The 21965-nt window shown below is 62.1% G+C and overlaps 3 protein-coding genes across 10 annotated transcripts in view; 2 read left to right on the top strand and 1 right to left on the bottom strand.

The window, feature by feature from the left end:
• Nucleotides 1-1450, top strand: part of AP3D1 (adaptor related protein complex 3 subunit delta 1) — a 39336-nt gene extending 37886 nt beyond the window's left edge. For both annotated transcript variants that reach the window (XM_025861128.2, XM_073887313.1), the window contains one exon: nt 402-1450. In XM_025861128.2, coding sequence (XP_025716913.1) covers nt 402-497 — 96 coding nt within the window. In that variant the 3' untranslated portion in view covers nt 498-1450. The remainder of the gene's footprint in view (nt 1-401) is intronic.
• A 1194-nt stretch (nt 1451-2644) lies between these two features.
• On the bottom strand, nt 2645-5211 carry IZUMO4 (IZUMO family member 4). Of its 7 annotated transcripts, none has more exons than XM_025861255.2 (10): nt 4912-5211; nt 4727-4807; nt 4557-4628; nt 4244-4270; nt 4073-4148; nt 3860-3907; nt 3713-3775; nt 3495-3512; nt 3269-3356; nt 2645-2949 (listed from the first exon to the last, which is right to left on the bottom strand). In XM_025861255.2, exons 1-9 carry the CDS (start codon nt 5123-5125, stop codon nt 3314-3316), a joined length of 642 nt encoding a protein of 213 aa, XP_025717040.1. In that variant the 5' UTR covers nt 5126-5211; the 3' UTR covers nt 2645-2949; nt 3269-3313. The 7 variants fall into 7 exon arrangements, with proteins under 7 accessions (XP_025717040.1, XP_025717041.1, XP_025717038.1 ...); XM_025861256.2 differs by having other exon boundaries at nt 3761-3775; nt 4912-5210; XM_025861253.2 differs by having other exon boundaries at nt 3269-3283; nt 4912-5210.
• Nucleotides 5212-5554: 343 nt separating this feature from the next.
• Nucleotides 5555-21846, top strand: MOB3A (MOB kinase activator 3A). The gene is made up of 4 exons (XM_025861265.2): nt 5555-5680; nt 14024-14570; nt 17850-18052; nt 20702-21846. The coding sequence occupies exons 2-4, from the start codon at nt 14150-14152 to the stop codon at nt 20729-20731; spliced, it is 654 nt and encodes a 217-aa protein (XP_025717050.1). The 5' UTR covers nt 5555-5680; nt 14024-14149; the 3' UTR covers nt 20732-21846.
• The last annotated feature ends 119 nt before the right edge of the window (nt 21847-21965 follow it).

The raw sequence follows: 21965 nt of genomic DNA on the forward strand, positions 1-21965 counted from the left end.
TTCGTGCCAGGGAACCACCCCAGCGGTTCTTGGATAACTTCACAGGTTGCTTTCCCCACTGGCCTCTCCGGGATCTTCGTGGCTCTGGATGCTCCCCCCGAGGTCCCCAGTGAGGATGCAGGGGTTTGGCTGATTACCCCGCTCTGCCCAGCCCTCACACGGCACGGGATAAGGGTTCGCCAGTTCTGGTCTCCGTCCTCGGTCTGCCCTGGGCCGCCCTGCGCCTCGGCCGGTCTCCTCACTCGTGCCAGGCAGACGCTCCATCCGACCCGGGGCCCCTCCCTCATTTTGGGTCTCAGAACACTAAGGAGGGCACTGTGAAAACTTAAAGGATGAACGTACCATCACGAGGCAGTGTTTTCATGTATCTTAAAATTCTGGGGTGGTTTTCTCTTTTTCAGGGGGAGAAGTCCGTATCCGTCGATGGGAAATGCAGTGACTCGACGCTGCTGAGCAACTTGCTGGAGGAGCTGAAAGCCACGCTGGCCAAGTGCTGAGCCTGGCCTGTGGCCTCGCCGACACACGGCGCCCACTGCTGACGTGGCGAGGTGACGCGTTGCGTTGATGTATCCTGTCGCTGTTTTTACTTTGACTCTTTGCCACTCTGTCTGGCGAAAAGCCCTGATGCCGTCCCCACCGGCAGGGCCCCCGCTAGCGAGGCCGGCCACCTGAGGAGCAGGCGTCCCCGCTCTCCGGGCTGTGGGCGCTCCGTGGACGGCGCAGAGTGGCGTGTCCTTCCGTGAGGCCGTCTTGAGTCCCACGAGTCCCCCAGATGCCCTGCCCGCGGGCACGAGCTCACTGCAGAGATGTTCCCCTTCCCCCTCCCAGCCGTGGGTCAGGACGTCTGGTGGCCAGAGGGTCGTGCAGGCCGCTGTCTGTCGTGTTCTCTGCGTCCTACCTGCGTGTTCAGGTGTCGGACAGGGGGCTGCCACCCGCCCTGGGGGTCCAGTCAGGATCCCTGATGGAGCAGGACCTGGACCCTGTTGGTTTACGGTTTTTTTTCCCGTTCAGTGAGATGTGTGTCCGTCGGCATCGTTTGGTGGGTGGTGGGACTGTTTGGGATTCCAGGTCCTTCCTGTCGCTGGATGCTCCACAGGGTCTGTCCCATGTTATGCCTGCAGCTGCTGGGAAGGCGTACTCCTGGGGTGGCACCGTCCCCTGGAGTGTACCCCACGGGGTGGGGCACAGGGAGCCCGGACCACGCCCCGTGAGATGAGCTGTCTCAGAGGTGATGGTCCTCAATGACGTAACTTCCTTCTGACGAACACTGTCACTTTAGCATGTAGAGTAACCTATTACAGAATCCTGTGCGGTGATTCTAGAACCTCAGAATTGTATGATGTGTTATATAAGAATTGATTTGCTATCGACATTCCCAGATAAAGGAGAGACATATCACACTGCTGTAATGATTTTGTGTCAAGATGATCCAATAAACTTGTAAAACAGACACTTAACCTGTTGGGTGTGCTGCCGGTGCCAGCGCGCGCCCGGCAGTATAAAGGGGTCTCGCAGCCGGGGACTCTGGACGGTCCTCGAACTGCCAGGGGGCTGGCTGGAGTCTGGGGCTCCCTGTCCCCTCCTGCCCATGTGCCCTTCCCCACATGATGGAGGTGATGTCACCCCCATACACCGTCCGGGCGCCTGAGCTTGGGCGGTGTGGCAAGGAGCTGCCTGACCCACGGGCTCCGGGGGTCCACCAGTGATGCACAGTGGACATGCCCTCCCTTCCTTTCCCAGGGCACCCCACTAGTGAGGGGCATGTGGGTGAGCGGCAGGAACAGGTGCTGCGAGGCAGGCCCTGCTCATGTTGGTCTAATTTGCCACGTTTCCACTGGCTTTACTGACACCACGTGGACAAGGGACAATTCGAGATGAGTTAGGCTGGGTCAGCAGACAGAAAGCCAGATCAAGTCTAGCTGGAATCGCAGGCGGGAGAGTGTGGAGCCCAAGCACAGACGAGGCCCCGGGAGAGCCGGGCCTTGGGCAGACCCACCTGCCACCAGCGTCCCTGCTTGACAGTCATCCGTCCGGAAGCACCAGCCACAAGGCGCTCTGAGTCTTCTCAGTGGAAAGAGCAGCGTGTCCCCTACCACGTCAGACCCGATGCTGATGCGGCGAGGGCGGCACTGGCCTGGCCACCAGCCTGTGCCCCCAACACCCATCCCCTTGGAGGGGCGCTCGGCCCATGAGACTGCTGTCCACAGCCCGCCAGCGTGTCGCTCCCCACGCGCCCCGTGGACTTCTCCTGACCTGGACGGACCGCTGCCAGCACTTCCTAGCATGAGGCCACCTCCCAGCAGGACTCTGGTCCCCGAGTCCCCTGCTTGTCTGCCGCGCAGATCAAGCACTTGGAGCCTCTCATAAGTCATGTGGAGGCTTTGCAGAAGGAAACAACGCCAGGGGACACTTCCCGTGCTCCTGTGGCTCAGGTTTAGTCCAGCGTGGTATGAACCCCAAGAGATACCTAAACGCCCTGGTTTTCACGTTGAGTCCTCAGGAGCACCCATCCACCCACAAACTTGTTTCCATCGAAGTCCGCCTGGCTGTGTTTAGATGGATTGCACTGAAATGGGCGTGGACATCCCTGGGCCCTCAGTCCCGCCCCCCCCCCCCCGTTGCCCTGAGAAGGACCGCTCTGTGATGAGAAATGTCAGGGACATTTAATCATTGCATCTAATAGCTCTGTGACCCTGCCCGACAGAGCCGCATAGCCCTCCCGGGGGCCCCCAGGCTCTGATGGGAGTGGAGGGACTCAAGGCAGCAGCAGGCCTGCTCCGTGGGGTCAGGCTGGGACAGTCCCGCTGAGTCCTGGCTCCACCTCAAGGCAAGGGCCGGTCTGGCAAACCCGGTGGTTGTCAGTGCTGTGTCAGACACTCGGAAGCATTTTCTAGAGTCAGGTTGGCCAGGTGTGGGGGCTCGAGACACGTGAAGCTTGGTGATATCAGACTGTTGGGGAGACATGGGTGCCCTCAGCCCTCCTGTTCCTGCTCCACCTCACAGGCCCCCCCCCCCCGAGTCTTTGCTGGGGCCCTGGGGCCTGTGACAGGGCTGCAGACAAGACCATCAAAGCTCAGCTTGGAGGCCCTGGCTTGTTCGAATCCTCTAGACAGCACTGGGGTCACACCTAACACTCCCACAACAGGCTGCAAAAACTGGGTGGGGGGCTTGGGCAAATTGGCCACTGGGCTCTGATCTCTGGCTTAGGCTCAACCCCTCTGTGCGGAGCCCACCGGGGCTCCCAGCCTCCCTCCTCTGGGCCACTCACAAGGCTGGAGTGGTTCTGTGCGCCCAGGGGAGGAGGAGCTGATGTTTATTCATGAAGTGATGACTTGGTTGTGGTTGTGAGGTGACATCTGGCTTGTCCCGGGTGCAGAGATCCCTGCCGGCTGTGTCTGCCCTCTCCAGCCCCTCCCAGTTCATCCCCACCTCCCTTCCAGAAAGCCTGGCCAGGGCTTTGGACAGGACAGGCCGGGGGTGAGGGGGTGGCTTACCTTGTGTTCGTGTCCTGTCTGAAAGACACGACAGGGTCCCGCTTGGCCCTCGGGTCCCTCCACTGGGGCAAATCCATCACGGGGGCCCTCCCCAGCGCTGACCACTGTCCTGCCCCCCGTGTGCCCGCTTAGCCCAGAGGCGCGCGCGGAAGGAACGGCTGCGGGCACGGGCACGCGAGCCAGGTGCCGCTCCTGTGCCTGCGCCGGCGCACACTCACCCACGAGGGCTACAAGCACACTCACTGCCTTGGATAAAACTCACGTACTTGTGCCACTTATTTCTACAACGACAGCAGCGTTGGACTCAGGGGCTGGCAGGGCTGGAGGTCGGGGTGCCCTCCCGGAGCCCAGCTGCCCCAACTCACATGTACCGGAGGAGGCCCTGTACGGCTGTCTCCCACTGTGCCGAAGACCTGCGGGCGCGCGGGCGTGGAGACTGGAGATGGGGCGGCCCCGGGCCCAGAGCCCTGCCCTCCCCGGGTGCTGGAAGGCCAGGGAGGGGCGGAGGAGGGTCCCAGGCTAGCCCCAGACCTCGGGCTTGGGGCCCCCGCCCCTCCTCACCCCAGCCTGAGCCCTACTCGCAGTTGTAGCCAAAGCAGACGACGTGCGAGTCGGTGCAGTTGGTGCAGGAGATGGTCTCGTACCGGAAGATGCCTGCATCACAGGAGAGACCGCGCAAGCTCCCCCGCCGCGGCCTCCAGGGCGGCCGCCGCCGCTGGACCCCACGGGCTGCACGGCGGCTCACTCACCACAGTGACGCTGACAGTCGATGCGGCCTGTGGGGGGTCAAGGGGACCAACCTGTCTGTCCCCGGCTCCAGCCCACCCTTCCTGCCCTGCAAGACCCCCCAGGTGGTGCTCTCAGCCTGGGATGGAGCAAACCACTGTGGGAGGGCAGCAGCAGTATTCACCCATGCCTCCAGGGGCCGGCAGGGCCAGGGGGCAGGGAGGGGTGGGGTTTATCCACGAGGCCTTGCCGCTGCCCGCGGGGCGGAGGGGCGCTGCCTCGGGGAGCTGCCTTTCTGCCCTCCTCCCCCCACCCCCGGGCCCTTCATTCGCTCACTTTCGATGATGGCATTCTGGATGAGGTGCACCTGCTCCCGAAAGATGGCTCGCAGCTCATTGGGGAAATACCCTGCCGCGGGTGGGCAGGAGGGAGGTCAGGCTCGGGCGGTGGGAGGAGGGGGGCAGTCTCCGTTTCCCCGCGCGCGGCTGTGGCTGCCGCCCGCTTACCGGGGAAATACATCTTGCCCTGGTACAGCTGATCCATTTTCTGGTACACGGCATTCGCCACTTGGTCCAGCTTCTCCTGGGCTGGGGGCGGGCGGAGGCAGGTGAGCGCCTGGGGCGGGGGCGGGGGGCGGTCCGGCGGGGCCGACAAGCGCCCGGGCGGGCCCCCCTCCTCTCCCCGCGCTTACTGATCTCCGCGGGGATGGCCAGGTGCAGCTCCTTCATCGTGTCCTGGCTCCAGTCGGTGAGCAGCGAGCCCGACACGGGGATGTCGCCCACCCACCAGGACTTGAGGTTCACGTGATGGCGGTAAAAGGAGAACTTCTCCGAGAAGTTGCTGTGGCAGTGCAGGCAGCCGCGGGCCAGCGCCGCCGTGAGGCCCAAGCACAGTAGCAGCGCCATGGCCCGCCCGCCGCCCGTCGCCCACCACCGGCCGCCCGCCGCCCGCCGCCCGCCAACCAACGGCGCCTCCCGTGCCACGCCCTCGGCGCAGGCCCCGCCCCCGGCCCCGCAACGGACAGCTGCTGGCCCCGCCCACGAGCCGCCCCGCCCAGGGGAGGCTTCGGCCCCGCCCTCAGGCCGCGCCCCACGCATGCGCCCACGGCACGCGCTAGCTCCTCCTTCCGGGCTGGCCCAGGCGGGAGGACCGGCTCCGCGTTGCCGGCACTGCGCAAGCTCCGCCCCCGGCCTGGAGCCGCTGGCACCAGCCAATGGTGTCCCGGCCCGTTTCCGGTTGCCAGGCAACGGAGAGCGCGGCTGCGGGGGGCGCCCCCCTCGTTCTAGACCTCGCCCCACCCCGGCTCGGCTTCCGGGGAGGCCCGGGCCGGCAGCGGAAGTACCTCTGTCGGGGCGGGCGGCGCCCTCTGTTGCTCCACGGCTGCGGAGGGGACCGGGCGGCGGACGCTGGACGCCGGACAGCCGCGAGCGCCGCCCGGCCGGTTGGGCGTGAGACCGCAGGTGGGTGCTCTGGGGGGCGGACGCGGGCGCCGGCGAGGCCGGATCTCTCCCAAGCGGCAGATGCGCCTTCTGCTTTTGGACTTGGTCCTGCGGCGCACGGCCCCACGCAGCCGCGTCCTTCCTCCCGCCCCCACCACTCGTGGGGTTCGGGGCTCGTAGCGCACTCCACAGGCTCAGCCCGGAGGGACAGCGACGGTCGCCGCCCCGGCCGACAGCGGGGCAGCGCCCCGCAGCCTCCCCGGAAGTCCCCGTGGACCTGCTGAGGACTGGCTGCGGCCGCGCGTGTTCGTGGCCGCCTGTCGGGGTCCGTTCTCAGAACGCACTGAGTCAGTCTGCTGGTTACGGGTGAGAGCAGAGCAAGCGGGCGCCCGGCCTGCGCCTCCGCTCCCGCTGCAGGCACCACGCCCCGCAGCACCCTCTTCGCGCCATGCCCCCCACGCGGCGCGTCCCCTCTCGCTCACCCCAGCGGAGCTGAGTTGGCGGGTGCCCCAGCCGAAGGCCCCGTGTGGCGAGAGCCCTTTGAAACGGGCCTTGTCCCAATCGGGATGTGCTGCAGGCACCACATGCGCACCAAGTCCCAGACACAGAGGGCGCCTCGTTTTTCCAAAAAAAAAAAAAAAAAGGCAAAACGTCCGTAACGTCTGTATCCGCTAGGTGTTGAAATGATGTTTTGGTGTTCCTGGGTAAAATGTGATATACAGTATTAATAGTAACCTCACCTGTTTCTTTGCACTTCCTCGCTTTTTGGCAAAGTTACTGGAAAATCTGAAATCTTGCCCATGGCGCATGTTATAGTCCTAGTGTTTTCTGTGACGTTCTTTCCGCAAATGTCAGTCCAGCTCCTGATTTCACAGGATTCGTTGTTTTCTGTGGCTTTAGTTAGTTCTTAAACGGGGTAAGCTCCTCAGGGATTTAACCAAATGCTTGGTGTATTGTCATTGAATTAGTGTTGCTTATCATTTTGTTTAAGTCGAGGTTCAGAGCAGAACAGAGTGGAAGGTGGAGTTCCCCCAGACCCCCTCTCCCTGTAAATGCACAGCCCCCCCCATGACCGGCCTCCCCGCCAGAGCCCGATGTTTGTGACAGCTGACGGACCCACACTGGGACATTGTGAACGACAGGCCGCAGGTGACGCCAGGGCTCACTGTCGGTGCCGCACACGCTGTGGGTTTGGACGAGTGTCACGGACAGCGGTCCACCATCACAGCGCGGCACAGAGCAGTTCCTGGCCCTGCCGACGCTCCGTGCTCCGCCCGTCACCCTCCCCCACCCCGGCCACGGCTGATCCTCGTTCCCCCTCCGCGGTTCTGCCGTTTCCAGAACGTCCTAGACCCGGAACCACACGGTGTGCGGCCTTCTCAGCCCGGCTGCTCTCACCCAGGGACGTGCCGCTGAGGTGCCTCCGTGTCTCTGCCTGGCTCGATGGCTTTTATTTGAACCTCTCTGCAGGGGGAGCGTGTCCTTCCCGTCTTTACATCTCTCAGAACGCTGATGAGCACAGTGTTTGTGTACCAGGCGCCCCGAGTAACCTGGCGAGTTGAATCCTATGACACCGCCCTTCTCTCTCTCTCTCTCTCTTTCAGCAGAAGCAAAAGTGGTTATTTTACTTCCTCAGGGAGTTCTCAGAAATGCTAGTCCAGTTCCTGAGCTTTTTTTCTAAACACTTTTAGTCCGTTTGTTTCGTATGTACAGACACACCAAAGCCAAGGCAACTCAGTGGAGTCAGCTATTAATCACGTTTCCGGGAGCTGTTCTCCCTTCTCCAGAGCTTCGTAAAATGGAGCTTTAACAGAAATTCCCCAAGCAGCTGGCTCAGAGCTTGGGCTTTTACTCAGGGAAGTTTTAGACGTGCCCCAGCTGGAGAGCCCTGTTCCTGATTTCCTAGAATTTCGAGGTTCAGATTGCTTAAGCAGAAAAGGCAAATCCAATTTCAGAAACCAGATTCTGGAAAGGAGACAGGCGCTTCTGCGTCTCCTGAGTCCAAAATAAGACATCTGTGACGGGGTCACTCTGTTCAGGGCCGTCCCGGGCACTGTGGGGGATGAGCAGCATCCCCGGCCCCGTGCGCTCGGTGTCAGGAGCACCCCAGGGGTCCCCAGGCGTGGCCCAGCATCTCTGGGGGCAGAGTGGCCCCAGGGAGACCCCCAGCGGAGCTGGGCGCCGGGCACGGCACCCTGGAGAGAGTGCAGTCCGTGAGTGGACGGGCCTGGCCTGCTGCGGACACGCGGTGTCCCCTTCAGACCAGGGTCTTCGCAGAGTCCAGGGCACGTCCTGAGCATCCTGATGCTAAAAGGAAGCTTGGACAGCCAGTGGGGGAGTCCGTGTTTGGACAGCAGTGAGGGGGCTCTGCTTCTCATGCCCTGCCCTTCCTGACATGCGGGCCTCTGCTCGGTGAAACAGGCGGGGGGCCTCGCGAAGAGGCGCAGCTCCCAAACCGACACCAGCATCCCTGCCGGCTCGCTGGCTGTCCCCCAGGTGACGTGGTTTTGTCAAACAGTATTTCAGTACTTGTCCCCATGGTGGAGGGGGCGTAGAGTCTGTGCGGGCCCGTGTGCAGCCAGCACTCCCTCCGCCCTGGTGCAGCACAGGTGGGAGGCACAGGACACCTGGGCCCACATCCAGGCCCCCCTGCTGTTTGCTGTACGCTCTGACACTGACGTCCTTCCTGCCTCTCCCGGCTTCTGGGAGTCCCAGGTAATCCTAGGCACCCCTCAGCTCGTAGACCTGTCACCCCCTCTCTGCCACTGTGGTCGCATGGCCCACTTCTCCGAGTGTCTGCGTCCAGATTTCCCTGTTCTTATAGAGATGCTTGTCATTGGGCTGGGGCCACCCTATCCAGTGTGACCTCATCTTTATTTCTGCAAAGACCCTATTTCCAAAGAGGGTCCCATTCACAGGTGCCAGTGGTATGTTTTGGGGGACACGATTCAACCCATAACAGACGGATGGGGAGTGACTGCTGATGGGCACAGGGTGTTTTTTGAGGTGATGAGAATGTTCTAGAATTGTGGTGATGTTTGCCCTACTCTGATTTTATTAAACGCCATTGAATTGTATACCTTAAAATTGTATACTATTTACAGTACGTGAATTATATCACAGTTGTTTATAAAAGGGTTGTCAGGAGGGCTGAAGTATGCAGAGCCCCTTGAGAGCGCCTGGCCTGGTGTGGTCTCAGCAAACCACTTCCTGCCTTCCTACAAAACAAATTGGGGAACTTCACCCCAGAAGCAAAGACATGAGGGCCAAATGCCAACAGGACGCCGTACCCCGTGGTGGGGGGCGGGGGCTGGAGCCACCTTCCTGTGAGTCCTGCAGGACGGCAGGTGGCTTCCCACCCAGGGAGCAGTGCTGATATTTAAAAATCAACGTTTCGGTGGTGGAAGACAGCTCTGGGGTGCGGCCTTCTTGGGCAGGACTGATCCTTGGGCTTCGAGCATCTTCGAGCCAAACACTCTGCTGCCCGGCCGGGAGCCAGGGTCTGCCTGCTGGTCTGGAACACATGGGGCCGACCTCTGCGGTTGGGGCCTGTCTGTCTAGACACCCCCCCCCCCCCGGCTCCAGCGCAGTGTCCCCGGAGCAGGGGCGCGGCCGCGGCTGAGGCAGGATGTGGAGGCACCGGAAGGAAGTGGCAGGGGCCGCGCTGCACCTCCCCAGGAGGGTCATGCAAGGCAGCTGCTTGGAGGAACTGTGTTTTGTTTGGTTTTCAGAAAAAGAGAGGGGGAGGAGGCCGTGTGTTGGGGCTGGGGAGTTTTGTCACCTCACCTTCATCAGTCTAGAAGTTTCTAAGTACCGCCCACATTCGTCTGAGGGGAGAGCCTGGGCCACCCCCAGAAGCCTGTCCCACCCCTGCGCCATCCTCGGACGTGTCTGGGAAGAGCCGGGAACCAGGGCTGGGGGTGGTGATGGGGGTCGCCTCCTGCGGCGCTTCTCAAGGCAAAGGCACTCTGAGGTGGCCGGCCACCCCTCGGCCATGGGGCACGTGTGTCCCCATAGAAAGCCCTTTGCATGTGAGGGGAATTCTCTCCATCAGGGGAGTTTTGCAGGAAATCCTCGCACATTCTGCGAGGAGACAGAGAGCGAGCAGGAGGCCTGTCAGCCCTCCCCCCATCTTCCAGAACTGGCCTGGTGTGCGTCTGGTCCCTGGCGTGGAGGCACGCGGACCCTGTCATGCCCCTGAGGCCCCCTCCCATCCCACAGGGCCCGCTTCTGTCTGTGCGGGTTGCGGGTCCCCAGGTGACGTGGTGGCAGGCCAAGCTCCCAGGGCCACCCCGAGAGGCCCCAACAGCAGGGCAGTGGCGGGTGCCTTTCCCCTGTCCTGGGATTGCTGCCTGGGTGCAGCTCAGCTGCGGGGTACATGAGGAGCCCAGAGATCAGGCGGCGCACGGCAGGAGCCGCAGTGACCCCAGCCCGGGCGGACGAAGGACGCAACCCCCACCTCGTCTTCTCAAGCAGAAGGGTGTTTGCAGGTTGAAATGAGACCGTCAGTGCAGAAGTACGCGAGCCCTGCTGTCAGGCGGCAAGGGCAGAGGTGACTTGCTCTTCCCATCGGTCCGCAGGGGATTGCTGCCCCTTGACCTGCACCCATGGTGACCTGAGAGTGGCCAAGTTCGCAGATTAACCACCGGGCATGCTTGGGCGTGATCGGTCACAGGTGGTGGGCCCGGGGGTCCCCACCGGCCTGTCCAGCGCACCCGGCCATGGTGCGGAGGGGCCCTGGGCTGCAGGTGGGGTGAGTGTGGCTGCACCTTGTGCTCTGAGGTGCCACCTTCCCACCATCCAGGCCCTGAGTGCCTGGGCCTGTGCCCAGGCCTGGGACCTGGAAAGCACCCCAACCTGTGTGTGCAGGGGTGCAGTAGGGGAGCAGCCCCGACCCGGGGGGTAGCTGGCCCTGCTTTGGGGTGAGCCCGATGGACGCCTGACTCATGGACAGCCACTTTGCCATGGAGGCGTGTGTCCTGGCAGAAAAGGTGGTGGCTTCACCCACGCAGCCCAGGGTTCAAGCTCAAGGTCCTCCCTGCCCGGTGATGGAGCTAATCCTTAACTGGGTAGCGCCGAGTCACTGTCTTTAATGCAGGGTCTTTGACTCTGCCCCCCGGGGGACACTGGGCAGTGTCCTCACGACTGGGGGTGCTGCTCAGCCCCCCACAGCACCTGGGACAGCCTGATGTTAGCAGGGCCCAGGGTGCAGACCCGGTCCGGGCCCGTGTTCCCTTCTGCTCGGTGCGGCTGCCGCATCCTTGGAGGGTGTCCAGGAAGTGCCTGGCCGGGAGCCGGCACGGCAGGAAGTGACGGGAGCAGCCGTGGGGAAGCAGGTGAAAGCACCTGTGTTCACGGCCACGCGTCCCTCTTGCTTCAGAGCGGGCCTTGTCTGGAGTCGCCCACGTGGACTCACACCCCGTGTGGCCTTCCGTGTCTGGCTCCCTTCCTGAGCGTTGTGGGCTCGGGGTCCGGCCCAGGGCAGCGCGTGTGGGCGCCGACGCTCCCCTGTGTGGGGGACACAGCTTATTCACGCATCACCTGCTGTGGACGTTTGGATTGTTTCCACCCTGGGGTGATGATCATGAATCGTGCTGCTGCGAAGTGTGTAAGTGTCTGTGTGGATTTTGTTGTCACTTGTCTTGGGGGTGGACCCAGGAGACCGCCCTCTCTAACTGCTGGGCTGTTTCCCCAGCGGCTGCCCTGTCTTAGGCTCCGCCCAGCCATGCACAAGGGGTCTGATTTCTGCGTGTCATCATGGGCCCTGGTGATTGTCCTTCGTGGTGACAGCCGTTCTCGTGGAGAGTGGTGGTTCCCTCCCCTTCTCGGTGGGGTCTCTCCCGTCCCTCTGGCTCCATTGTCTTTGGCCAGCTTTTCCATCCCTGACGCTCACTTCCGGTGTTCTGCGTGGTTTATGCTGCCTTGAGCAGACCTTCCAGCACCCATGCTGCACAGCTGGGCCCAGAAGGTGGTCGGGCTTCGCCGGTCAGCGCAGAGAAGGGGAGGCCTCGGGCCCACGTGTACCCAGGGCCTGGATGTCATTCACAGCTACTCTAACCAGTGCTCGTTAGGATACCGTGTGTAGCCTGGGACTGTTGGCTCCTCAGGGTTTCCTGGGGCTGCTCTAACAAGTGACCACAAATTTCATGGCCTAAAGCAACACGGATCTGTCATCTCACGGTTCTGGAGGTCACACTCAAAATGGCACAGGCAGGGCTGGTCCCCCCGGGAGACCCGGCTCCGGCCTTTCCCTGGCCCGCGGCCCCCCCTCCATCCTCACCGCCAGCAGCGCGGGGTCTGCCCATCTCTGGGACTCCCACCCTCTGCCTCCCTCTTGTGAGGGCCTCGTGAGGACGCCGGGAACCCAGGGTCACTCCCACCTCGGGGCCATGACAAGGTCGCCTCTGCCACGTGAGGGGACACATCCCAGGTCCCGGGACCATGATGGGGAGGTCTCTGGGGCCTTTATTCTTCCTACCACGTCCTCTCCCCTGACCAGGGCACATCGGGTGCGTCTGAGCCCTGTGAGCAGGGGTCCCGGGGACACACCGAGGGCGAGGCCGATGCTGGCCAGGTCGGGCAGCCGTGGTGGGGGGGGTCGCTCCATATCTGCTGCCGCCTCCCATCTGGCCCCACACCCCTCGGTGACCCCAGGAGGACCAGCTCTCGAGGCCCTGCACGAGTGTTGCGGTCCCTAAGCCCCAAGCGCCCCGCGGGTCTGCACAGCCACTCCACAGCCGCAGGGGCACAGTTGTCCGGCCCCAGCACCGGGTTAAGCCGTTGGCACATTTCGCGTGGCGTCTGGAACGCCATTGCTGGCATGGGGGGGCCAGCCTGGCCTTTGGCCGCAGGGTCTCGGCTGAAGGTGAAGGAGCATGGGCACACTGCCGCTGCTTCCCGTGTGGCCCCCACGGGAGGGGCACCGGCTCTCGGGGGCCATGCCTGCTGCAGTCGGGACAAAGCTCTTACCGCACGCTTGCTGGCAGCCGGGGCACCCCTGTTGTCAGCCCAACAGCTTCGTCCCGGGGACCCTGCATACGCTCGCTTGGCTCCGCCGTTGGCGGAGGTGCTGACATCGAGTTGGGCACTCTCTGTGGAGGCCGCCCTCGGCCAGGGGGAGGGGGTGAGGGGTGTGCCCATAGAAGCAGGTGTGATGAGGGAAGCAGAGGTCAGAGGGGGCGGGGGGGCCTCCAGAAGCTGGGAGAGGCAGGAGCCCCCAGGAGTCCCGTTCCAGATGTGGAACCTGCAGAACTTTTGCAGTCGGGCTCCTAGGAGCCCTGGGTCTGGTAGGTTGCTGCAGCAGTGTGCTGGGGCGGGAGGGGCGGGCCGCCTGGCAACCAGCCGGTCCCGAATCAGAGGAATGACCTCCACAGTTTAAGCAGAGAGAAACCGGGCGGGCGTTTGCTGTGCCGTAGCTGGTGATTGGGCGCAGGGCGTGCGATGGGGGTGGGGCCACCGGCGGGTCCTTCCACTTCCCTGTTGTCTGCAGACTTCCCCTTCTGTGCCTTAGGCCTGGTCAACTGCCAAGACCCCCACCCCGCCGGTCCCTCCGCGCCCGGCCTCCCCCGTCCCAGCCCGGCCCACGCTCCCAGGAGCCATGGTCCCGTGTTGGACGGGCCGGACCCGGACAGGCTCGTCCAGGCTTCTGAGACAGGCACTGTGGTGGAGGGCGTCCCCCCAGAACTCAGGTCGGCCCGTTGGGAATGGGGTCTTTGCACACGTCCTCGGGCTAGGTTAGGGGGGGCCCCGGTGCGACGAGGAGGTTTGGGTGCAAGTGTGGGAACACAGGAATTATCCTTTCCCGTCTCTGGAGGCCAGTGCCCCAGCCAGGGTGCGGGCAGGGCTGGCTCCCTCAGGGGCCGTGGGGACGGCGCTCCCGCCTCCGGCCTCTTGCAGTGTCTGTCTGCTCTTATCAGGACAGATGTCATCACACTAGGGGCACCTGGATGATCCAGAAGGAGCCGAGCCCCAGGTCCTTAATCACGCCTGCAAAGAACCTTCCTCCAAGTGAGGTTCCGTTTGTAGGTCCCAGGGATGTGGGCCTCTCTTCACGGAGGCCACCACAGACCCGCTGCAGGCCGCCTTAGCTTCTGTGCAGATTTCCACACTCCGTCCCGCGGTGCAAGAAAGCCTCCGGGCATGGGGGAGATGCCTCCAGCTCTGGCTTGTCGGGGGCTGTCTCTGCGTCTTCTGCTCTGAGGCAGTTGGGACCTGCCATGGACCATTTTGTCCGCGGAGGAACTGGTGCCGTCTTGGTGAAACTGAAAACCACGAGTCCTGGGAGCCTCCCGGTCCGGCCCCCTGGTGCTTCCAGAGCGGGGTCTCCAGAAACAGCTGACAGGTCCTCCCCTTTCTGTGTTGCAGGTCTTAGCGAAGGCCTGGGGCCCAGCGAATCTCCGTCGCCTGGGCTGCCACCTGACGCGAACATCCTGCCCGGGCCCCGCTGCAGAGGCGTCGCCAGGGAGCGTGCTGACCGGGCAGGGGGCCGAGATGTCCAACCCCTTCCTGAAGCAAGTTTTCAACAAGGACAAGACCTTCCGCCCCAAGCGCAAGTTCGAGCCGGGCACCCAGCGGTTCGAGCTGCACAAGAAGGCCCAGGCGTCGCTGAACGCGGGGCTGGACCTGAAGCTGGCCGTGCAGCTGCCCCCTGGCGAGGAGCTCAGTGACTGGGTGGCCGTGCACGTGGTGGACTTCTTCAACCGCGTCAACCTCATCTACGGCACCATTGGCGATGGCTGCACGGAGCAGTCCTGCCCGGTCATGTCGGGTGGCCCCAAGTATGAGTATCGCTGGCAGGACGAGCACCAGTTCCGCAAGCCCACGGCGCTGTCGGCCCCCCGCTACATGGACCTGCTCATGGACTGGATCGAGGTGCAGATCAACAACGAGGAGCTCTTCCCCACCCACGTCGGTGAGTCAGGGGGCCGGGCGGGGCCGTGGGGGGCGCCAGGCCATTTAAAGTGTATGGTTTAGTGGCATTTAGGAATACGTTTGCAGAGTTTCCGAACATTCCACCCGAAGCAACCTGGTCCCCGTCAGCCGTCATCCCCACCCCCTGCCCCAGCCCCGGCTCCCACCCTCTCCTCTCTGTCTGTGTGGACGGGACTCCTCTGGGGACCTCCTGGGAGTGGGGTCCTCCTGCAGGATGTGTCCTTCTGGGTCTGGCTCCTCTCACTGAGCCCGGTGTCCTCGGGATCTGTCCACTCTGGTTGTTAGTACATTCACTGAGTTGTGCAACCATCACTACTGTCTAATTCCAGAACATTCCATCACCTGCAGGGAATCCCTTTCCCCAGTAGCCCCTCCCCATCCCCCCCCGGCCCCCGGCCCCCGCGAGCCCCCTTCCTGTCCACGGATGAGCCCGTTCTGGACGTGTCACCCACGTGGACTCACACCCCGTGTGGCCTTCCGTGTCTGGTTCCCTCCCTGAGCGTCGTGGGCTCGGGGTCCGTCCCCGGGGCCACGCGTGTGGGCGCCTTGCTCCTGTCCGCGGCTGAGGGATGTGCCTGCATGTGGGGGACACATTCTGCTTTAAGTTAAGGACCCTGAGATGGGAGATACCCCTGGATCATCCTGCTGAGCCCTGAATGTCATCACAAGGTCCTCGTAAGAGGGAGGCAGAGGGAGATTGGACACGCGAGGGGAGAACGTGTTATGACAGCAGGGAAAGGAGGGAGGGGCCGTGAGCTTAGGAATGCTGGCAGCTTCCAGAGGAAGCAAGGAGACCGATTCTCCCCGGAGCCTCCAGAGGAACAGTCCTGCCGGGACCGCGACCCCGGCCCGGTGACACGGACTCAGAACTGTGAGAGATGCATGAGTTGTTTAAGCCGCTGAGCCGGTGATGGTCTGTGACGGTGGCACTGGGAGACTCCCCGCAGACGTGGCTTTCACGTCACTATCGGCGTTGACGTGGTCCCGGAACACCAGTCAGGCAAACAGATCTCCGGCCCAGCTCTGCACCCGCTCCAGCTTCTCCCCTGGGACCCCCCTCGCCGCCTGCACCAGGAAAGGGCTGACACTGGCAGAGGGCTTTCAGGGACCATCTGGGGAGAAGCCACCCCAGACTTGTCCTTTCCCAAACTCGGGATTCCCAGTGGTCCCTCCATCAGGTCGCCGGGTTTACCAAACTGGTTGCTGGTGAGAGGCAGAGAAAAGGAATTGGGCAGGTGCCACACGGCCGCCCAGCGGGACTCTGAGGCCAGGCCGCCGTTCTTCGGGCTCAGCACCCCTGGCCTCTCCTCCGTGCTCACATCGGGGGGCCTGCCTGGCCTGGGTGGTACCTGCCAGCCCTGTTTCGGGACCCCAGCTAGGTGGCCAGAACGACGTGCTTCCCACAGGCGGCTGTGTTTCTCTGCTTTCTGTCTGTGGTGCTTCTGAGAATCGTGGCTGGGCACGCCTCAGGGTCAGATGTGTGGCTTGGCCGAGGGGACGGGTCACGTTACATGCCGGCCCCTGTGTTGGTTCTGCTCACCCCTGTACACCCACTTAGGCCTCAAGCCACCGGCCTGTGCTCTCAACGTTAGACCCGCGGCAGGCCCACCTCTTCTCATGGGGACCAGATGGTAAATCTCTCCAGCGTCACAGGCCAGTCTGTGTCTTGACCACTCGGATCTGCACCGTAGGCCAAAAGACCCCAGAAGCAATTTGTAAACAAACGGGTGGCTCTGTGCCCCCATTAAACTTCATTTATAAAAGCACGGGGTGGGCCAGGCACGCCCTGTGTATCATTGCAAGCCCGTGCAGTGGCCGTTTCTGAGCCCGTCCCAGCCGGGCTCCCCCTTCACCCAGGCTTGCCCTTGGTGGCTGCCCGGCCGGGAGAGGGACACAGAAGGGGCAGGGTCAGCGTCGGACCCAGGCCCCGTGTAGGCTCAGAGCTGACCAAGGTGTTCCATCCCGCCTTCCTCTGCTTGCCGTGGGCTTGATCCTCTTTCTGAGCTTATACCCTTTTATCCACCAGTCGAGGACCCAAGTGCATAGGGATTCCCACCTCCTCAAGGGGACCTCCTACCACGTGGCCTTCAGGGGTCTGCAAGGACAGTAGCTGCTCCTCAGGTACCCACAAACATGGGTTTGTAGATGACCTTTGGGGTTCATCTCTGCAGAGTCAAGTGACAGGGAAAACTCAGAGGTCTCAGTGATGCTGAACAAACCTTCCATGGTATTAGCAGCCCAGGAACTGGGCCCTGGTCACCATTCACAGATGCTTAGCACCGACTGAGTACAAGTGCCACTGTTCTGGGCCGAGAGGCCACCTGGACCCAGACACCAAGGAGGGGGCAGGGTGCACCCGGGAAGGCACGGGGTCAGGCTGGACCTGTCCCGCACAGCTCACGGAGAGCCTTTTCTTTCCCGCTTGCCCTCGGCTCCACACCCGGCAGGCCTGCCCCGGTTGGAGAGCAGCCGCGTGGGCTCCGTCGTGTCAGGGGCTGGCCCGTCTTCGGCAGCGTTACCTGTCCCATGCACCCCGATGCTCACTGCCGTCCAGGTGCTGCGAGTGAGCGCCTGGTGCACCGCAGCCGCCCCGCGGCATCTCCGTGTGCACCCCCTGGGCTGTTAGCCCGCGGGCCCCTCGCGCGTTCTTTCCAGGCCTGGGCAGCCACCTGCTGGTGCTGGCTGCACCCGGCTGTGCTGTGGGACAGACACGTGCTTGGGTGGGGGTGCCTCACAGACTGCGCCGGTGGAGGGGGTGCTGGCATGGGAACCCCCCCCATAGGGGCATTTCACCACAGTCAAGAAAAATGAAGCATTAAACCCCACAGTAGGAGTTACAACGTGTGCACGTTCGCGATTAAGTTATGTCGTTGCTCGGATGTAGGTGACATTATAAAGACGCACTCGAGGTGGGGAGAAATACACCAAGTGAAAGATGGCAGACGTCAAAAAACACATTTTTATGGGTTGCCCCATTTTATTAGGAGAAATAAGCCTAACCAGAAATACACGCCCAGGGCCCAGAACCTGCTGTGGGGCTCACAGATCCCTGGCCCGCGGATGCGGAGGGAAGGGGAGGGAGGGAGCGCTCCCCGTTCTGACGTGGGCCCCGGGTCCAAGGGGGGGGCATGTGGCCAGCGCGTCCCCTGTGGTCCTGGCTCCACGGCGGGAGGGTGTCCCTGGTCCGTGAGGGCTGCGGGCCAGGGCCCCGGGGGGGGGGTGTTTGCCAACCTGTCTGAGCCCCTCGCCCTGTGTGCAGGCACACCGTTCCCCAAGAACTTCCTGCAGGTGGTGAAGAAGATCCTGTCACGGCTGTTCCGCGTGTTCGTGCATGTCTACATCCACCACTTCGACCGCATTGCGCAGATGGGCTCCGAGGCACACGTCAACACCTGCTACAAGCACTTCTACTACTTCGTCAAGGAGTTCGGCCTCATCGACACCAAGGAGCTGGAGCCGCTGGTGAGCAGGGCGGCTGGGGGGTGGGGGGCATTGGGTCCCCGGCTCAGGTCCCCCCAAGCCCGCACGTCCCACTTGCGGGGCAGCCCAGAGCAGACAGAGTGAGCTGAGGTAGGTTCCTCGGATTTCAGCCCAAATTTGTGACGTGGCAACACTGGGCGTGGCGGCAGATGGAGGGGCCCCCGCTTGGATTCCCGGCACGTGGGACCCACCCGCTGGGGTGGTTTTGGGTTCTTTTTGCTCCCTGCCCCTGCTGGCGGGCCTGGTGGGGATGTGGCTGCCCACGTGAACACCCCGGCCCCCGCGAGAGGCGGAGGCCCTGAATCCTGGGGGCCTCCCCGGGGAGGTCACCCCTGTCACACAGCCCAGAGCCATCCCAGGAGGGGCCTGGAGACGTCCGTCCTTCCTGCGGCTGTCCCCCTTGCCCTGTGGGAGACACTGGCGGGGGGGGTCTCCAGTGCCGTAAACAGCAGCGGCCTGGGGGGCTGGCCCGTGGCATCCCCGTCTCCCCTGCCTGGCCGGAGAACAAGCAGTGATTTATTTCTAATTGAGGTAAACTTCACATAAGTTAAAATCATCCGTTGTGAACTGAATGATTCAGTGGCATTTAATACATTCACAAGGTGCTACAACCATCACCATGCCTTCTAGTTCCAGAACATTCCATCACCCCAGAAGAAGCCCCATCCCCATTGGCAGGCACTCCCCAGCCCCCATCCCAGCCAACGGCACCCTCAAGCCCACCCTCCGGCTGTGGATTTGCCAGCTGGAGCCGTGCCAACCCCAGCCCAGAGATGGGACGATTCAGGTAGCAAGAGTGGCTCACTGGGGCCCCTCCCCCCCCGCTCTCCCAAACTGCTGTGGGCTTTTAGCGGGACCTGTGAGGTCAGGGCGGCAGGTGGCTGCTCTCCAAGTACCCACCAGCTGCCACCACCACTGGTCACAAGGGTGGAGAACACCCCCCCCAGGAGGTCCAGGTGAGGCCAGTGCTCAGAGCCCCCCAGGGCCATTCCAGGGGGTGGGGCATCTCCCCAAGCGTGGAAATGCTAGAATGTTCCAGGGCCAGTGGGCCCTGGGCTTGCGGGTTGGCTGCTAGGGGACTGAGATCATCACTCTGGGGGTCCCCACGGCTTCCTTTGCGCAACCCCAGGACTCCCATGTGGGCTTTTTTTCTTCTTCTTCTTGTTTTTCGGTGGATTTCTCCATTGATTCAGGTCTTTGAACTCTATTCTTGCCCAGTTTTCAACAATTACTGAATTATTCTTCACACAAACTTTCCCAGTGTCTTTGGGTCCTTGCAGGCTCTGCCTGTCAGTGGACTTTTCCAGAGTTGAAGTTACTGCAGGCATGCCTAATGGGGAGGAGGTTACTCCGAGCCGGTGGAATGTTCTGGAACTGGATAGACAAAGGGTACATGCCATTGTGGCTGTGAATGCTGATGAATTGTTCGCCTTACGAAGGGTACTCTTATGTGACGGTCACCTCCACCCATGTATTACTTACAAAATACTGCAAATTGGAACCTGCAGTTTTATGATCTGCTTGCTTTTCTTTTTTTTTTTAACTTAGTGCCTTGATTCCCTTGTCATTTCTTCCACATCAATGCTTAGAGTTTTTCTTGTTTTTTTTTAAGATTTTTATTTATTTGAGGGGCGCCTGGGTGGCTCAGTTGTTAAGCGTCTGCCTTTGGTTCAGGTCATGATCCCAGGGTCCTGGGATCCAGCCCCGCATCGGGCTCCCTGCTCCGCAGGAAGCCTGCTTCTCCCTCTCCCGCTCCCCCTGCTTGTGTTCCCTCTCTCGCTGTGTCTCTCTCTGTCAAATAAATAAATAAAATCTTAAAAAAAAAAAAGGATTTTATTTATTTGAGAGAGAGAGCTCACGTGCGCACCAGAGTGGGGGAGGGCCAGAGGGAGAAGCAGACTCCCCGTGGAGCTGGGAACCCAGTGCGGGACTCGATCCCAGGACTCTGGGATCATGACCTGAGCCAAAGGCAGACGCTTAACTGACGGAGCCCCCCAGACGCCCAATGCTTTGAGTTCTTTCTGGCGCCAGGCAGAGGATAAAGCGCTTAAGCTCGTGACTTCCCGAGGCCGTGTGTAGATGAAGTGGGTGCTGATCTGCCCGGCTGCCCTGTGCACCAAGGCTTCCGGGCTCTGTCTTGGAGAACGTGGCGGGGTGCCTTCATGCCTAGCTTTTTTGCATTTGTCGTTCATCTGTTGGGACAGACTCTTGAGGCTGCCATCACCGGGTCTAAAGGCTGTATCGTAGTATTCCTCTTTATTTCCAGGCTGCTTTCCAGAAGTTTCCTTGCAGTGTCCAGTCGACTGTAGAAGGCACGAATCAGTACACTGTGGCCCCGGGCTGACCGCCTGGTTTTGTGAATAAAGTTCTATTGGCATGCAGGCAGTTAGTTGTTTCTGCGTTGCTGGGGCCACGCTCCCTCAACAGGCCGGGACACTGCCTCTCTGGCCCTTCCCAGAAATAGCGTGCCACCCCGGGCCCACAGCGCACTGTTACCTGTCACATTGTTTGTAAGGTTTGGCGTTAAATGAGGCCCGCGGGCCCCTGGAGACTGGATCCCCTGCTTTTCCATTTGTGTGTGGTTTCCACCCCTTTTGTGTCGATACCTGACATCCTGCTTGTTCTTAACAGAAAGAAATGACCGCACGGATGTGCCACTGAAAGCCCCTCAGGCCCGCAGTCACTGAGGCTGTGCCCCGGGGACACCCGCACTCGAGGGCCACGGCTCCAGAACACGGACCCGTGCTTTATAGAAAGCCCAGCCAGTGAGCGAGCTCGGTGCCGTGGAGGCTGCACTGAATGCAGGGGTGGAGTCCTCCCCGATCCCGGTGGGCAGCCGCCGTGGGTCTGCACGCGGCCATCCTGAGCCCGGCTCCTTGACAGGCGGCGAACTTGAACTCCGTGGTTCTGCGTGTTGAGCACCCGGGCAAATCCACTTTGTGAACCACTAGCATTTGCCCTGTGGTTTGGCCCAGACCAGCCGCCGCGTGCCGCCAGCGCCCAGGGGCCCCGTGTCCGCTTCGCGACTCGCACGACGGGGACCCCACACCTGCTCCCCAGCTTTCCCGGGCCCCTTCACGGATCGTGAGAGATTGGAGTATTCTCCGTGTGAGTCCTCGTCGCCTTTAGAAAACTGTCTCCTCTCCCTCATGAATAACGCAGGATGAATCTCCCGTGGAACCCCCCTCCCGGGCTGGAACCTTTCAAATTTTGCCAAATGTTTAGCTGGAGTTAGCCTTTCTGCAGATGCCTGCCAACTTTATGTGGAAGCCCTGTGTTTGCGTGGCCTTGCGTGGCTACGGGACCCAAATCTCAGCACTGTCTCCCATGGACCTTGGGAGGGTGGCCAGGGCCCCGTCTGGGCCACGCTGAAGTGACCACAGGAGCCCCATTCTGCCTGTGCCTGCATCCCGCCCGCGTGCAGCGTCCTCAGTGGCCTTTTCCGTGGTACCCTTCCAGTCTGGACCGCACCGACTCTTGAGTGCCTCTGGGTGTCTGGGATGCTCGCAGGAGCGAGGAGCACCATCACCCAACGCCAACAAGTGCAATTAACATGACCTTGGCCTCGGTCCTTCTGGAAACCCCCGGGGTCCAGCTCGAGGAGGCCCCTTCTGATCGAATGTAGCTCCCTTTAAGTGCAAAACTTTGGCCAAGCACCATGACCACTGTGTCCCACGGCGCAGCCAGGTCGGGGAAGGTGGCAGGGACTTCTCTCCACCCTCCCTGCCCACGGCTCTTCCCGCACGAGCATCAGAATACACTGGGCCATCTGTGTACCCGCGTCTGCTGCTTGTCATTTCCACTTCCCTGGCCTCAGGGCCTGGTGTTGGGCCATGTCCCTACCCTTGTCCCCACCGGCTGTGGGCTCGTGGCTCGCCAGAGTGCCCCCAAATGG

The sequence above is a fragment of the Callorhinus ursinus genome, unplaced genomic scaffold (genome assembly GCF_003265705.2).
Source record: "Callorhinus ursinus isolate GAN/ISIS: 27379988/994484 unplaced genomic scaffold, GSC_fseal_2.0 scaffold77, whole genome shotgun sequence".
Lineage (NCBI taxonomy): Eukaryota > Metazoa > Chordata > Mammalia > Carnivora > Otariidae > Callorhinus > Callorhinus ursinus.